Source organism: Pseudoliparis swirei, chromosome 15 (genome assembly GCF_029220125.1).
Source record: "Pseudoliparis swirei isolate HS2019 ecotype Mariana Trench chromosome 15, NWPU_hadal_v1, whole genome shotgun sequence".
NCBI classification, from domain to species: domain Eukaryota; kingdom Metazoa; phylum Chordata; class Actinopteri; order Perciformes; family Liparidae; genus Pseudoliparis; species Pseudoliparis swirei.
Window position 1 is genome coordinate 2,791,579 of NC_079402.1, and position 17,922 is coordinate 2,809,500.

General features: G+C 44.2%; 1 protein-coding gene and 1 long non-coding RNA gene across 4 annotated transcripts in view; both read right to left on the reverse strand.

Moving 5' to 3' along the window:
* pip5k1ba (phosphatidylinositol-4-phosphate 5-kinase, type I, beta a) overlaps positions 1–6,931 on the reverse strand; it is an 11,871-nt gene extending 4,940 nt beyond the window's left edge. For all 3 annotated transcript variants that reach the window (XM_056433205.1, XM_056433204.1, XM_056433203.1), the window contains exons 1-6: positions 6,842–6,931; positions 4,307–4,577; positions 3,731–3,861; positions 2,921–3,038; positions 2,669–2,821; positions 1,737–2,033 (exon numbers count right to left, since the gene is read on the reverse strand). In XM_056433205.1, coding sequence (XP_056289180.1) covers positions 1,737–2,033; positions 2,669–2,821; positions 2,921–3,038; positions 3,731–3,861; positions 4,307–4,393 — 786 coding nt within the window. In that variant the 5' untranslated portion in view covers positions 4,394–4,577; positions 6,842–6,931. The remainder of the gene's footprint in view (positions 1–1,736; positions 2,034–2,668; positions 2,822–2,920; positions 3,039–3,730; positions 3,862–4,306; positions 4,578–6,841) is intronic.
* Positions 6,932–10,920: 3,989 nt separating this feature from the next.
* LOC130205574 (uncharacterized) lies at positions 10,921–11,948 on the reverse strand. Its single transcript, XR_008833944.1, has 2 exons — positions 11,644–11,948; positions 10,921–11,301 (listed from the first exon to the last, which is right to left on the reverse strand). It is a non-coding gene; the product is annotated as an uncharacterized LOC130205574 (long non-coding RNA).
* Positions 11,949–17,922: the final 5,974 nt, after the last annotated feature.

A 17,922-nucleotide genomic window follows, 5' to 3' on the forward strand; every position in this document is an offset into this window, starting at 1 on the left:
GAGCCCGAGGGGGAGGAGTCGAGTGAGATGTGTGAGGCTGCAGGAATTAATACTTTACAAGCTGTTTTAAGAAATCTTATCTACAAATGTATCTGCCAGTTTGATGACTCGGAAAATTAAATCATCATCATCATCAAACATAAAGTTCAGTTCTACACGCTCCCAGTACCGCTGTCTTTTCATAAAGCATGTGTAGTTCTATGTCGTTTATTCTATTTGAATGTGTACTATCTGGACCCTGATCCTGAAATACAAGTTTGATTGATTGCAACTATTTAACCCAGACATAGTATATATTTAATAATAAGGAGTGGTTGACACAACACGACTCATACATGGGAGGTGTTTTCTCAACCGCCCACAGTAAACATTCCCTAAACTCGCTTTATGTTGCTCTAATCCGGCTAACGATCCGGGCTCAACCAGAAAGCCCAGAACAAGCTAATCCTCAATCCCTCTGATGTCATGAAGTAACTCGTGTAAACAAAGAGGCCTTTGCCGTTCTACCGTGTTACATAACACAGAGACATGAGGTCACGCCGGGAGCTACGCCACCGGAGCACGCTACGCCACCGGAGTCCCCGTGACCCGGAGTCCCGCCGGTCGGCCCGTTAATCCTCCATCAAGTGGCCCCTGTTGTTCCACACGCTCATAAAATAACTGGCGCTAATGAGGCCGTCGTACCGGCTCGGGGTCGCTCACTGTTCTCCCAGAGGGACCCGAGAGATTTAAACCCGCTAAACCATGGAGCTGATTCACAGAGAACAACGTGCCTCCATTTAGTTAAACTCTCCTCTTTATGGCCACAACGATCACTCTGACGCAGAGACGTCTCCGAGTTTAACCGCCAGATTTCACGAATTTTTTATTGAAATGACCCCAAGACGAGCACTAGACAGGAAAATAATGGTTCTTAAATGGTTCTTTAAAAGGCTTTCTGGTTCTACGAAGAACCATCACCTACTGGAGAACCGTTATTTCATTTGAGACACCTTTATAGGTTCTTTGAAGAACTCCTTAAGGAAATGGTTCTTTAAAGAACCCTGGTTTGAAAGGTTCTTTGTAAAACCAGAAATGGTGCCTTAAAGAACCATGTTTTGAAGGTTCTTTGAGGCACCTTTATAGGTTTTTTGAAGAACTCTTTAAGGAAATGGTTATTTAGACAACTCTGGTTCGAAAGGTTTCTTAGTTGAACTAGAAATTGTGCATTAAAGAACCATTTTTTAAGGTTCTCTGACACACCTTTATAGTTTCTTTGAGGACGTACAGTATTTAAGGAAATGGTTCTTTAAAGAACCCTGGTTTGAAAGGTTCATTATGCAACCAGAAACGGTGCCTTCAAGAACCATTTTTTTAAGGTTCTTTGAGACACCTTTATAGGTTCTTTGAAGAACTATTTAAGGAAATAGTTCTTTAAAAAACCCTGGTTTAAAAGGTTCTTTGTGGAACCGAAAATGGTTCTTCTATGGCATCACTCTGAAGAACCATTTTTCGGTTCCAGATGACGCCTTCATTTTTCTGTGTGTACTTTCAGGACGTGGTTTGTTCTTTTATATATATATATATAAAATATATATGTTGTACTGTAATGAATAGTTTAGCCTTCAGACTTTGAGTCCGGTGAGACTAACTACAGAAACGTGACATATGACGACACTTTGAACTCAACGATAACCAAAGAAACCGACATCACGACCTCCTGCCGACCGACACAACCTCGATACGCCAACACACACCCGGCAGTCCCTCTGCAGGGTCTTCATCAGGGCCCCGTAGGTGTCCGGGTCGAAGTTCAGGCCCTTGTGCATCTCCTGGAAGTCCAGGTCCTTGAACGTGGGCGAGGACTTGCTGCGCTCCTTGCGCGTGGCGCGCCGCTTGTGCGAGGACCCCTTCAGGTCGTACTTGTAGTGCATCTTCATGGCGCGCGGCAGCACGTTGTTCATCACGACCACGCGGACCGTGACGCCGCTGCACTGGATGCAGTACAGGCCGTAGAACTTGGGCAACAGCGTCCTCGGGTTCTGGTTCAGATTCTGAGGGAAAAAACATCAAGACATTATTTGTTTTACTCGTGGTTTTGTTTTGTCAAACTGCATGTGAGTCACGTGTTCACGCTATTACAACATACAAACATACAATTTATTACCCGAATAAAAATGTTAATGGTTATATTGTGACAGGCGGGGGGGGGGGGGTTATGCCCAAAATGTCAATTTTTGCACAAAATATACGCCGGTGTGCACGTCAACATTAGAGAGAGAGAGTTTGTGTTTACCAAAGCGAAAAGTGATGGGTGGATGAAAAGTAGATAGATAGATAGATGGATGGATAGATAGATACTGTAAGTATGTAGCTAGGTAGGTAGATAGATGGATGGATGAATGGAAGGAAGAATGGATGGATGGATTCATGGATGAATGAATGGATGGAAGGACGGATGAATGCATGGATGCATGGATGGATGGATGAATGCATGGATGGAAGGATGCATGGATGGATGAATGCATGGATGCATGAATGGATGCATGGATGGATGAATGCATGGATGCATGGATGAATGGATGGAAGGATGCATGGATGAATGGATGGAAGGACGGCTGGATGGCAGGATGGATGGATGGCAGGATGGATGGATGGATGGCAGGATGGATGGAATGAAGGAGCTCACCATGTAGTAACCAGGGAGCAGCTTCTGCAGGAACTCGGCCTCCTTGTGCTGCACCGTCTTGATGATGAACTCGTCGTCGCTGGTGAGGTAGAACCAGGAGCTGCTGGCCCCGGGGTTGGACAGCTCGATCAGCGGCTCGTTGCACATCGAGTACTGCAACGTACGAGAAGCCGTTGCGACAGTCGCATTAACAGGAAGAAGCGTTTGCTGAAACTTCCGCCTCAGAGCGACGGCGTGAGTTTCCACACTGACCAGATAGTCGTCTGGCTTGATGCCAAACAGCTCCCGGAAGTAGCGGAAGGCCAGCGGCGCGTACGTCTTCAGACGGAAATCTGGGTAGTGATGTGCTGGGGTCAGGTTGCTGCCCTCACTGCACAGGAGGAACACACATAGTAACAGAGCCGAGAGGCCACAGGAGACATTGACGACGATGTCAGTGATGATGGCTGAATTCCATTTAGCTTCTTCACTTCCAGTCCGGATTCTGTTCCGCTGGCTCCCTCTCACACTGTCTTGGCTGACTGGGACACAGATGCGTCCGAGCCTTTGTTAGTGCTAGAAGTAACACTTGTGAAATGTGTGGTTTCTACCAAACCACAAGGTGATCACTCCGTAAACTTCCAGAGAAATGACTTCCCTATTGTATTAACATGAAGACCACATTCTGAAAGCTGGTTGAATCTGTATATCTATCCATCCATCCATCCATCTATTTATCTATCTTTCTCTCTATCTATCCATCCATCCATCCACCCACCCACCTACCTACCTATCTATCTATCTATCTATCTATCTGTCCATCCAGCCATCCATAACTCCATCCATCCATCTACCTACCTACCTATCCATCTACCTATGTATCTATATATCTATCTATCAATGTATCTATCTATCTATGTTTATTAAAGCTATTAGAAACATGATTAGCTATATTTGTTGAAATCCTCTCTGACGGTAATCAATAAATCCAATAAATCCAACGTTTTCAGACGCAAACTTAACTTTCATTATGTGCATTATTATAATAATATATATATAAATGTATGAAGGCGAGGGTCCGACCTGGGCAGGAAGACGCTCTCCACCACTGAGAAGTCCTGCATGAGAACATCTCGGTCTGGTTTGGAGCTCAGGTTTCCCACCGTGTACCCGATGCCCAGCTGGATGGCTCCCTTCAGCGCCGCCGCCGTGGGCTGAGGAAAATCGGACCAAAAAGCGAGAAATAATATAAAACGTGACATTTTTCTTCGAGCATATGAAGTCATTTTAATGTAAATATCTCTGCAAGCCCAATAAACAAAGCTATAACCAAGCTAACATCCTCTCTTCCCCCAAACAGCTGTTATGTAACATTCAGTGCGGCTCCGTGTCGTTTCTTTTCTCTTCACACGTCTCAACCAAACATTTCTTTTTTTTTACCGTCTTAAAGTAAGAAAAAATACTGAGAGGATTTAGAAGACTCCTAAATGTGCATATTGTGTGTTTTTAAGAGCTAAATGAGTCACGTGTAACTATTCTGACCTTTAGTAGTGATTTAGTTGAGACTTATTTTCAATGATTCTGAACAGTAAAGTAGATGTTATTAAGATTTTTCCTTCTTTGAAAAGCACGACACATTAATATCAACGCCCGCTTTACCTTTTTATGATCCTTTGGCGCTTTAGTGGCTTTGCTTCCTCTCCCCGCGCCGTCCGGGCGGACGGTTGTTGTTGTTGTTGTTGACATCCTTCTGCCCACAGAGAGAACTGGGTGAGAGGGAAGCTCGCCGGCTCCTTCCTCCAACGGCGAAAGGTCGACTTCCTTCTTTCCTCTCAACGATGACGACCCAACCCGGACGCGGTAATTCACCTCCGACGGGGCTTTTTTTTACCGACAATGCATTCTCCAGGGGTCACGGGGGTCAACGCTCCTGCAGAGGGGAGTAAGAGAAGAAGAGGAGGAGGAGTCACACTCAAATGAATATCAGTTCACGTCGTCGATGAAAAAACCCTGCTCTCCTTTGACCGATTACCCACAATGCATCAGCATTGAGCCCATATGTGCAGAGCTCCCGGTCTCGGGGCCTCTGCCGCGCTCTGAGGGGCCAGCCGGGTTTGTTTGGGGCCTTTGAGTCCGGGGCCCCTCCCAACGGACGTGATCCTCGTTAAGAAGGAATGGGAAACCATTACGCGGCAAAACCCCCCGTTTCATAACGGCTCAACGTCCTGAACAAGCAGGATTATGGAGACGACAACAACAACAACAACAACAACACGTGATGTGAACGCTGTGCGGTGCGTTGTGGCGTTTGCTGCCTCTTGTTTTGAATTCATGTAATTAATCTGAACGTATTGACTCTCCTGACTGTCTCCGCCCGTGTGACCGGCAGCACATGAGTGCTGAAGGTGTGTGTGTGTGACACCACCCTCGGCCCTGTGTGTGTGTGTGTGACACCACCCTCAGCCCTGTGTGTGTGTGTGACACCACCCTCAGCCCTGTGTGTGTGTGTGTGACACCACCCTCGGCCCTGTGTGTGTGTGTGACACCACCCTTGGCCCTGTGTGTGTGTGTGTGTGTGTGTGACACCACCCTCGGCCCTATGTGTGTGTGTGTGACACCACCCTCAGCCCTGTGTGTGTGTGTGTGTGTGTGTGACACCACCCTCGGCCCTGAGCTACGGGAACACCTCCACCTGGAACCCAGAGCTGCAGATCCAGATCCTAAGAAATGCGACTTATTTATTACCGCCGCCTCGGGGGGATGACACGGGGTTCTGTGAGGAGGTGTGTATGTGTGTGTGTGTCTGTCTGTGTGCGTGTCTATGTGTGTGTGTATATGTGTGTGTGTATATGTATGTATGTGTGTGGATGTGTGTGTGTATATGTATGTGTGTGTGTATATGTATGTATGTGTGTGTGTATATGTGTGTGTGTATATGTATGTATGTGTGTGGATGTGTGTGTGTATATGTATGTGTGTGTATATGTATGTATGTGTGCGTGTATATGTATGCATGTGTGTGTATGTGTTTCTCTGTGTGTGTGTGTGTTCGTGTCTGTGTCTATGTGTGTGTGTCTATGTGTGTGTGTGCATGTGCGTATGTGTTTCTCTGTGTGTGCGTGTGTGTGTATGTTTGTGTTTGTGTGTGTGTCTATATGTGTGTGTGTGTGTGTGTGTGAGAGGCCTAAAGTGGGTCTCTTCTTCCCCGTGACGAGGCTGCAGGTAGAAGTGGTTCTCAGGTAGAGTGTCGTTCATCTCAGGTTCTCTTCTCTGTATTTACATATTTAAATCACTCCGGCTGCCTGAGAGCTTCGGTTCGAAGGATTCTGATCAAAGGCACGGACAACAACATGGAACCCGTCCGCTGGGTGCTGATTAATAACACTAATAACACTAAAATAAAACACAAGAAAAGCTTTTAAAATCCAACATGTCCTAATCCCCTCCTCGGTCTGACGATGACATCATCGAGACCATTCCTCAGCGAGGATGACGGACAGCTGTCAACAGAGGAGGGTTCATCCCAGGCTGTTGACTCTTGGCTGTAGGCCGTGTGTGTGTGTGTGTGTGTGTGTGTGTGTGACTCAGGGTTGAACCGGCCCACGCCCTCGACCTGCACTCTGCAGCTCGTTTGCATAAATGTAAACGTCAACAGCCACCTCCAGATCACTGCTGACATTTTACTCTCTGTCTCTCTCTCTGTCTCTCTCTGTGTGTCTCTCTCTCTCTCTCTCTGTGTCTCTGTGTCTCTCTCTCTCCAACATGGAGGGAAGTGGTCACCCTGTATCCTCCTGTGATACCACCATCAGTTTATTTATTTCCCTTTCCCCGAACGACACACACACACACACACACACAAATTATACAGACACACAAACACACACACACACACAAACACACACAACCATACACACACACACAGACACACACACACACACACACTCCTTATCAGAGGTAAATGCAGCGCTGCTTGACACGCTGCAGCTCAGACGGCTAAACACACAGAAGGGAAACAGCTGGTGCCTTCAGCTGCCTTCAGGTGCCTTCAGCTGCCTTCAGGTGCCTTCAGCTGCCTTCAGCTGCCTTCAGCTGCCTTCAGCTGCCTTCAGCTGCCTTCAGGTGCCTTCAGGTGCCTTCAGGTGCCTTCAGGTGCCTTCAGAGAAACACCGACTCAGCAGAACCGACTCGTCTTACCGTGACCGACATGTTGGAGCGACGACAGGAAGAAGAATCTACGATACTCCGACCTGAACTCTGAGCGGCTGAGTGGAGACGGAGCTGCAGCGACCAGAGCATCCTCACCACTTCCTCCCTCCCTCCCTCCCCCTCTCTCTCTGTCCCTCCCTCTCCCTCTCTCCCTCCCTCTCTCTCTCTTTCCCTCCCTCTCTCTCTTTCCCTCCCTCCCTCTCTCTTTCCCTCCCTCTCTCTCCCTCCCGTCGTTCATATTGCCTCATACATCAGTAATACTACACGCCACACTGTTTATAAAACTATATTTTTAAAATTCTAAATGAGTTTGCCGCCTTTATGCAACATTTATTATCATCACTTATTTTAAAAGAGAGAGAGAGAGAGAGAGAGAGAGACTTGAACCAGTGGTGTAGTGAAGTATTTGAGTACATACATTAAGTACATTGTTGTGGTACTTGTACTTTACTTGGATTATTCCTATTTTAGGCTTAATCCAGTTTAATTTGGGGGCAAAACCATAATGACAAAATACAATCCATTGGTGAAGATTTAAAGTTTCATTTTTGACCAAAGGGGGGGGGGGGGGGGCGGTACCTCACCACCATCTTCCTCCCTCGGGCCGCCGTGCGCCGCTCTCTTCCTCTTGTCTCCTCTGACTTCTCATTTCTATTCCAAAGAGCTTCACTGGCGTCATTTGCATGTCGCACGTTGAGAGAGAGAGAGAGAGAGAGAGAGAGATGCTGGTCACTCATTGGCTCCCTTATTCTTCCTCGGAGCCAAAGGCGATGCAAACTATATGGTGATCGAGGCTGAGATCAGTTTTCACCTGTTGTGTTCCCACACACACACACACACACACACTCAGACACACACACACACGCACACACAGATACAGACAGACACGCACACACACAGTCACACACGCACACTCAGACAGACACACACACACACTCACACGCACACACACAAACAGACACAGACACGCACACACACAGACACACACCAACACACAGACACACACATTGCTTGTGTGGGCCGTGATGACACTTTTTATGTTGCATGTGCCAGCAGCTGATTGATGTCTGTGTGTTATGTTGTATTTATTCTTATTTATTTGTATTCATTTTAAATGTCCTGTTTTAAATTATAAATGTCTTGTCTTAATGTTTTTACACACGTTTTTTTACATGACATGAACTTCCTTATCCTTTACTTACGTCAGTGCTCCCCTCTGACCACCAGGGGGCGCTGCTGCAGTTGCACATGGACACTTCTATCTTCTCCCAAACAGCCATCTGATCTCATCTGAGCCGCTGTGCTTATTCCTCTCGACTTCATTTATCCCCTCCGTTGTTCGTTATACCTTTTTTTAAATTAATTTTTTTGCACTTTCTCTATTTCTCCTGCTTTTCTTATACCGTCTCTGCTCTTCTCCCACACTCCCCCACGCTCTCTCCCGCTCTCCTGCAGAAGTGGGACAGAGGTTGAATGGTTGGAGGCTTGTTTTGGGAACAACAGATGTGTGTGTGTGTGGGGGGGGGGGGGGGGCTGGAGGCCTTCAGATAGCTCAGCTCATGTCCAAGATTCCACAGGCGACCTTTGTCACACTGCAGGGAAGACGTCCAGCCTCTCTTGGTGATTAAAGGAGGTCCGCATCGGTCTTCATGTATGAGGACGTGTCTCTGAATCACAGTTTATTTCACATAAATCATGTTCAAACTAATATACATTTCCAGAATATTGTTGTTTATTTCTCCCCTGGATACAATACAGCTGCAGAGTCTTGAGTCGGTCAGCTTGTCGCTGCTTGAATCCTGCAGAGCAAGTCAACTGAATGCATTGCGTTTAATGACAGTTTACTGATGATTTTATTGTATTTTACAAAGCTTTTGAATTGCCTTTTGTGTTTGAAAGTTGATGTATATTTGTATTTATGTATTTATTATTATATTATTTATTATGTATGTAGTATTATAATATTATGTATGCATTTATTATTTATGTATTTATTATTTATGATTATATTATTTATTATGTATTATTATATTATTTATGTATTTATTATTATTTATTGTTATTTATTGTTATTACTTATTATTATTCCTGTATTATTATTATAATATTAGTTATTATTTTTGTATTTATTATTATTTAAAAACAAAAAATAAAGAACCTTTTAAACCAGGGTTCTTTAAAGAACCATTTCCTTAACGAGTTCTTCAAAGAACCTATAAAGGTGCCTCAAACTAAAAATGGTTCTCCAGTAGGTGATGGTTCTTCAGAGAACCACAAGGCCTTTTAAAGAACCATTTAAGAACCTCTATTTTTCTGTGTATCGTTATGAATCCAGACCATAATATCTGATCTTCAAGCCCACTCACCTGTTTCTCCAGGTGTGCGATGTGCCTCAGGCGCCTGCCGATGGTTCTGTCTCGAGCCGTGACCTCTGAGGTCAGCCGGTCCAGCCTCCGGGCCTGCTCCTCCACGATGGACTACACCAGACCACATCCAACACTTAGACCCTTACCCTCCTGTTGGGGGTCACGCTTCACGGGTTCCTCTCACCTTGATGGAGTCGGCGTGGAGCCGAGTCTGACCCCGTGACCTCGGCTCCGTCAGGCTCTTCACCTTCAGGAGGATCCGGTTGCCGCGGCGCTGCGTGGGTCTCTGCTCCCGGTCCAGATCCTCCAGACCCTTCTGCAGGTCTCTGGAGGCCCTCCACAACCGGTCCCCCCTGGCGCCCATTATATGAAGGTCCTTCCTCACCAACAGAGCAAAAACATGACATCACTTCTACTGTTTGAAGAAGAAGAGGGAGAAGAAGGAGAGGAAAGAGAAGAAGGATAAGGAGGAGAAGAAGAAGAAGGAGAAGAGGAAGAAAAAGAAGGAGAAGAAGGATGAGGAAGGAGAAGAAGAAAAAGAAGGCAGAGGGAGAAGAAGAATAAGGAGAAGGAGAAGAAGATGTAGAACAAGAACAAGAAGACGAAGAAGGAGGAGGAGGAGGAGATAGAAGAAGACGAAGAAGAGAGGTGGGGTTCCCTCCTCACCTGCCTGTGGGTCCGTCGGGCCTGTGAACTCTGCTTGTGAAGGTTCTCCAGGTTCTCCACCGCCCCGTCTAGCTCCGCCCCCTCCTGCTCTCCCCGCCGCTCCAGCTGCTCGGCGTTCTCCAGCAGCCCCTGCATCAGGTGAGCCAGGCCCAGCGAGAGCATCCTCGGCTGGGACGCCGGGACCTCACCCGCCCCCGGTGGTGGAGGGGGGGCGCGGCGGGCCTGACACAGTCCCACCAACAAGATGGGTCAGAACCCAGGAGGTCATCGGGTGGAACTCTCAACGTCCTCTTCTGAAGGTCTAGATCCTGAATCTGAAGAGACCAGAACCAGATCTGACCAAGGAGGCCGCTACGCTTCCAGGCTCGGGAGAAGAATCCACATCAGCTGCCGGGCCTCCAGAGTCCTGATGTGGTCTCGGCAGGTCCGGAGCATCGAGACTTATAAAGGAAAGAGGGATGAGCAGAGGGAGGAGAGCCAGACGGACACGAGGGGGGAGTTCCCAGACATGGACGATAGACTAGAGAATCAGAAAATCTAACCAGCGCTCTAAATATTTTATCCATAACGTATTCACGAATGCACGCAAAACATTATTAAATATGAAGGATTAGATTCTGTTGCTGATAAAAGCTGATGAAGTTAATTATCGTAAAGGAAAGCTGAAGGCTGGTGAACACGTTGCCCCCTACATTTACATTAAAGTAAAGCAAGACCGACATCTGGTGGACGTTTGAGGAACTGCAATGAGCTTCTTTCTTTCCTCTGTTTTCTTAAATTCAGTCCTTTAAGGATAGTTGTTAATGTTGCTTTAATGTTCCCGGTGAGTATTCCCTCTAAATATATATATATATACAGGGTGTCTACAGGAATAAACCAGTGAAATTTAAGACTTTTTAAGACCACGTCTAAATAAAATTTAAGACCTAACGTACGAAGGAAATATACATTAATCTAAATTAATTAATTCAAAGTAAATACACTGATGTCTGTTCAAAATTAACAGTATGGTGTAATGCAAAAGGATAACACAAATGTCATTGCTGTTGTAAATTATATTTATTAATACAACATTTTCAGAACATTTAGGTCCCATGAACAAATGTCTATAAAATCAAGTAAATATATTTTTAAAATACGTGCAACATAGTTCCTTTTGAACAAAAAAATCTATAAAATAACATTTCCAGCTGCTTTTAAAATGCAAATACATTTACATAATAGAATGTATGTGTGTGTGTGGGTGTGTGTGTGTGTGTGAGAGTGAGTGAGTGAGAGTTCTCATGTCTCTATGTGATGGATGTTTGTGCACAGGTTCATACGTCTACTCCTGAGCTTTTGTGAATATACTAGGAAAACAATCCTTTTCAAACTGTATGAATACAAAAACTTCCAGTTGACATTTGGTCCATTCTCCTGGAAAAAGGAGAAAAAAAGGCAGACATTAGCCACACAACAGTCAACACATCTCTTCATGACACCACTTCAGATTAATGTCAGACTGGATCAATAGGAATGAATACTATTTCTACAAATTAAGCAACGTGAGCCATCCCTTGAGCCTAGTGAACACTATGTAGACATATTGACAGGTAAACACCACTCTCCTGCCATTCTAAAACTATTTTTAATTAGTCTAATGTGTAGTGCGCCTATCCATAGCTGTTATTAACTTGACACACGAGTAAAGCTTAACTATATGAAACACACTCATATACATGAGGATAGTTAATACATATATATTTATGTTAGACTTACTTTGAGATGCTGAAGTAGGTCCTGGGCGTGTCATGGCCCATGAGCTCCACAGGATCCTGACGGGACCTGGTCATTTCACCAAGAGCACATGAAGTCCAGCTGTCTGCTCGCGGTGGTCTGGTCCAGAGTCTCGTGGAACAGAATGAAGAACGCACTGCAGCGTTGGACTTCGGTGATGAGCTCTTTGTTACACGGCGCTGGATTTCCTCCGGTGACCTCCATCGTTGTAGCGTTGACGTTGTTGCTGGCGGCGGAGCAGGAGCTCGCAGCGGAGCAACAGCTAGCCCCGCTCACTGCTGGCGGCCTTCGCTAGTCTCTGTGCTTCTTGCTCTGCACGTGAGATTCCACCGCTGGAAAGTCTCGCGACACATAACGCAGCTTCAGAAGCATTTCACCCACCGTGACCAGAAACACTCGTTCTCTTCAAGCCGTTGTTGAACTTGCATCCTGCCATGTTTTCTAAAGTAGCCGATGCTTCACGTTGTCGGGGATGGGACCGAATACGCGGGGCCCCTTTAAGAGAAGGGGCGTGGCCCCGGTGACACCAGAGACACCGCAGAGCGACCGGAGCAAAATACGGACCTGGCGGAACAGATTGCCTCATATTCGTAATAACATGACAGCCAACAAATTTAAGACCAATCCAATCTGAATTTAAGACAATTTAAGACTTTTTAAGGCCTTATTTTTAGGAAAAGCAATTTAAGACTTTTTAATAATAATAATAATAATAATACATTCTATTTGGAGGCGCCTTTCAAGTCACCCAAGGTCACCTTACAGTAAAATCAAACAGGATACAGGATAAAAGTATGAAAGATAAAAACACCATTAAAACAGAAGTTCAACATAAAAACAAGTGAAGTGTACAGGATCCAGTTATAGAGAGAATGCTAGTTTGAACAGGTGAGTTTTGAGTTGAGACTTGAATGATGTGATGGAGTCTGATTGTCCCGCAGACACCCTGTATATAGCCTTGGTTTTGCTCTCAGGTAACAGGTGTATTCAGATACGTTGGACCTTTTGGGCCTCTCTGCTTATTGAGATATGTTTTACACCGTACATTAACATAACTGTTTACCAGCACGAGGACAATAGGTAACCGTTTACCGGTGTTACGGTTTAACAGGCGACCCCTTAACCGGCGACGTTTCAATCCGAAAGCGTCCGTTGGTGGCCGTTCGAAAAATAGGATAGAGAACACGTATAGCTGTCCTCGTGAATGCCTGCTTGGTTTAATTGTGTAATGCAGTCAGGGTTGCCAGGTCTGTGTGACAAAACCAGCCCAATGGCCAATCAAAACCAGCCCAAAACCAGCCCAATGGCCAATAAAACCAGCCCAAAAACCAGCCCAATATCAGAACTCAAAATATGCCCGTGCCAAACCAGATACACTGCTTTTAAAGTCCAACAGCATTGCTATCATTGCCAAATGTATTGTAATATCTACAAAGTAACACCAAATGTTTAGTATGCCAGCATTAAAAGCAGTTTTCCCTCAACAGTTATTTCACCGAGGTCCTAAAATGGCCTTGTGTAATTAGATACAGTATATTATCATAAATAAAATGTGTGTATGTGCTGATCTTGAGTCAGTTTGGTAGGATTTGGGTATAAATAAATTATTTCATTTAAAATATGGATTTTTATTTTAAGATATTCATGTAATTTGCATGCAAAATAGGTCTACCCGAACCAGCGGACAAAAAATTAAACTCGCGGCATCACTTCAAAAGTAACCCAATTCCGCGGGAAAACCGCGGACCTGGCAACACTGCCACACTCAAAGGGTAACATACGGGGTCTCTTTGCCTCGTGTCCAGGGGGGAAACAGCGCCCCCAACGACTTGTGGCCAAAGATATATCGCATCGGAACTACCATAGAGAAGTCTTTGAAGCGAGCATTGTGACGTCACTCAACCCACCAGTTCTAACTGGTTCTGTGCTTTGAAGTCACCTGTGACGTCACGGAGCAGCGAACCAGACTATGTAATACTAGTGATTTCCAGCAGGCGGCACTGCTCCTTCATTGAAAGGAGTGGGGCGGATCTGTGAGTCCCGTAGGAGGCAGTTGGCGAAGGTTCTAGGGATTTGCCTGCCCTCCCCTGAGTGTCGGCCATTGCCGCCACACGGGGGGGGTTTGTAGGCAAATTTTCCTACACTTTCCCGGGTGTAGAATCGCCTACACCTTCTGCAGGTGTGGGGGGGGTCCGGTTTGAGTCACCTCGTGTGTCTCTGCCATAAGAATCCCTCACACCCCCCCCTGGGAAGGGAGGTTTGGCGAGATTCACAGAATGGTTGATGGGATTTGTGAATATATATATAAATATATAAATACACATATATATATATATAAACACAGCTGAATTCTAAAATGAAAAAAAATATATAAAACAAATTAAATGAATAAAAAACTAATTAAATACAGTATATATATACTGTATTTAATTAGTTTTTTATTCATATATATGCATATATATATGTCACGAATTCCCCACCTTACTAGTTAAATTCATCCTGCTTACACGTTTAATTAACTCTCCTGTCATTCCAGATCCTGTCATCCTCACCTGATTGTCCCTCATTCCCTTCACCTGGTCCTCACGCCCTTCTCACCTGCAGCCCATCCTCTCATTAGTCCCTCACGATTTAGCTCCCTCACTTCCGCTTGTCCTCTGCCAGATTGTCTTGTGTGTCACAGCCAAACTCTCCAGCGAATTCCTTGAACTAGTTCTGTTATACTGTGCTAGTGAGGTTGCTAACAACACATAGTGTTACAATGCTAACCAACACAAGTGAAGTAAACTATAGAAACAGTTGACCAACATATACAACTGAGAACCGTTCATTAAGTAACTTCATTGACAAAATGCGGCGTACTTACGTGTAACCGTTTGTCCGAAAAAGAGCCGCGAAAAAACACTGCGCGAGGCTCCGGTGTGTGCTGCTGCGGGTCGTCTCTCAGTCAGGGTTGCCAGGTCTGTGTGACAAAAGCAGCCCAATATCAGAACTCAAAATATGCCCGTGCCAAATCATATGCACTGCTTTTAAAGTCCAACAGCATTGCTATCATTGCCAAATGTATTGTAATATCTACAAAGTAACACCAAATGTTTAGTATGCCAGCATTAAAAGCAGTTTTCCCTCAACAGTTATTTCACCTAGCTCCTAAAATGGCCTTGTGTAATTAGATACAGTATATTATCATAAATAAAATATAGCTCTGTGAACGTGTACTGTAGACCAATTCACTGACGGACAAACTAAACTTCAAAAGTAGCCCAATTCCGCGGGAAAACCGCGGACCTGGCAACACTGCATCCGGAGCACCGCGCTCTTGATATCCGGTGTTGCGGATTAAGAAGCGACCGTGTTAACTGGCGACTTTGAACCAACGTCCGTTGAAAATATGAACAAAACACGTAGCCGAAACACTCGTGAATGCCTCATTGTTTCATTTGTATAATACATATATATTAGTATGTATATGGGAAGGGTTGACACTTTATTACAAAAATAAACCAAGCGACATTCACGGGGCCAGCTCGACAGGAAGTCGGCAGTTAACACGGTCGCATGTTAAACTGTAACACCAGTAACTTCCCTTACCTGACACCAGGGCTCTGCCTGCGGCTTTGTTCGGTGTTCCCGTCCTATTCTAAGAGGTATGTGACTTTATTTATTGTTTTATCTCTTCGGGGTGTTCCGTAAATCCTTACTACGTCAATCCTTACGGTGTTCCCCGGCGTTAAGGCGCTCGGCCCGGCTTGGCCTCCACATTAGCTCGGCGGCGCTGCGTTAGCCGCTAACGTAGTCGTTGGTGTTGCTCGGTCTCGGCTCTTCTCCCCTCCCCCCGCCTCAACCAGTCCGCCGCGGGCTCGCTTCAATTGTTGTTGTTGAAGTTCCGTGAGTTTTAACGGCCGCTAACTCATCATGTTGGGGATGGTATTCTGTCATGTTCATAGTCTTCGTACTTTTAGGAATAACGAATTAGAGAACAAAAACTATTTTTAACAATAAGTTAAAAGTTAAGCCCAACACACTATCTTGACGTTTAGTCAATTGATCTCACTGAGCGCTCCGACGGCGGGGCTCGAACCCACGAACTCTCGACCCTCTACTGAAGCCGAAGGGAGGCGTGCGGGGGTGCAAATGCGAGTGCTTTTTATTCCACTACACTAGTGTGTCGGGACAATTAAAGATGGCACAAAAGGTTAAATTAGGGTCCTCTGAGACTTCGTCGTAGAGGAACCTATTGTTATTGTAAGAGTTATTATTATTGTCGCGAAACAAACGTCGACTGGCTGCACACACACCCCCCAGCAAATGTCTCAATAGCGCCCCTACAGACTTTTTTTTTCAAAAGCATAGTTTTCTTCCCCGATGACCGATTGACTTGAGATTTGGTCCAGGTCAGAATTGAACTGCTACTAAAAAGCCTCTCAGACCCCTAAGCTCGCCTTTATTAATGAACATCCAAGGGTGTGGCCTAATATGTAAAGACAAGCCTATGTCCACAAAGACACCTTTAACCCTAGATTGTTTCATAATATTTGAACATTAGGGGGCGCTACAATCAATCCTCAAATTATTTTTTTTTCATTTTTTGGGTTGTAAAAACGTTAACTCTCCTAGTAGTTAACCCAAATTCATCATTCCAACTTGGCAGGGGTCTTCTGACTTGTTGTCTGAAAAAAATCTTTGAGATTTCAAAAAATATTAAACTATGCTGCTTGCGCCGGCAAAAAAAATAATGAATGAAAATTGACGTTGTTGTAACTGTACATTGTTGAATCTGCTGCTTAATCTTTCATACCTCATGACATACTGACCTCGAAGAAAATTTTTATTCTGGTCTTAGCGCCAACTAGTGGCACTAGGAAGTTACATTTTTACTTTTTACACTGCTCTCAGCAGATATTCAGATCCCTCTCTGATGATGCTTCCTGTGAAGCTCAGCGACGACACGTTGTTACGCGAGCGAGGTTCTCGGCAAACATTGATCCTCGCTTCCGAATAAAACGAATAAAAAACTCAAACTCGATCTCATCATCCGTAAACTCCCAACTCCCATGTGTGATGAGGCTTGAAGACATGTGATGCAGTCAAAGTTTTTACACCTACTGGTAACAGGAACAAAATCGTTTTTCTTGGGGCTTCCTCTCTGAAGGTATCAACACCAAATTTGTTACACACATGAAGGTTAGACTCATGATGCCAGAAGACGAATTTTATGTTTCGTGCCTAACATGTTGTACATTCTTTGCATTCTTTACGGCCAAAAAAAAAGGGGCTTTGGATTTGGAATGAATGAAACAATCACAAACGTAACTACAATAGCACACACAATTTAGAGTTGATATATGATTTGAAGCTTGATTTATGCCTATATGCTCCAATAGCGCCCCCTAGACTGTATTCCTAGACTGTATTCATGTTCAATAACTTTGTATTTGCCATACATATGTTTGATTTGTACATAAAATGACATGTCCGCTTAGACTTACTCTAAAAGAATTACATTCTACCCACTGATACATTTTCCCTACATTTTTTTTTTCCCAAATTAATTTAAAATAAAAATGTACTTCTTTCTAACTCCTCAAAAACGATGTTTGTCTTTATTCATTTGTGTATTGTCAATACCAATCAAAAAAGATTGAATTTATCTCATTGTTTTAAAAGATTGTATGTATAGAGAATATGGAAGAGAAAAAAGGCATAATCTGAACTTTCCAATAATTTAACTTCTAAATTAATTATTAATTTAAAATAATTAAGCAAATTCTTGACATATGGCAACCCTATTTTTTTCTCAATATTTTATATTTGCATAATTTTTTCATAATATAATTTACTATATTTTTTTGCATTATGCATTTTTAACTCCTCCTTCAGCTTAAACAGTTTCATTCCAAACTAGGCCAGTACCGTCTTGAGAACTTTGATTTCCCAAAATCTTACCTTTTTTTTAAAAATCTTTGAACGATTTTTCTCGGACCGAAATTAAAGGCACGGGCGCCGATAACAAGGCGTTCAGATGATGTAACCAAGATGATGTAACTCCATACATTGTCCATATGTGTCATATATCATACATTATCCATCAGTAACCATTATCTCACATCAATTAAATGAAATAAAAGATGCCAGCCATTTAAAACAAAAAGCAAATCAGCCCAAAACATAACATTTTGCAAGCCTTTATCAAATCATAGTTTCTGTTTCATTTGAGATGCATATATTCTCAGGGTTGTCATTTCTCCCGATATTCTTTTT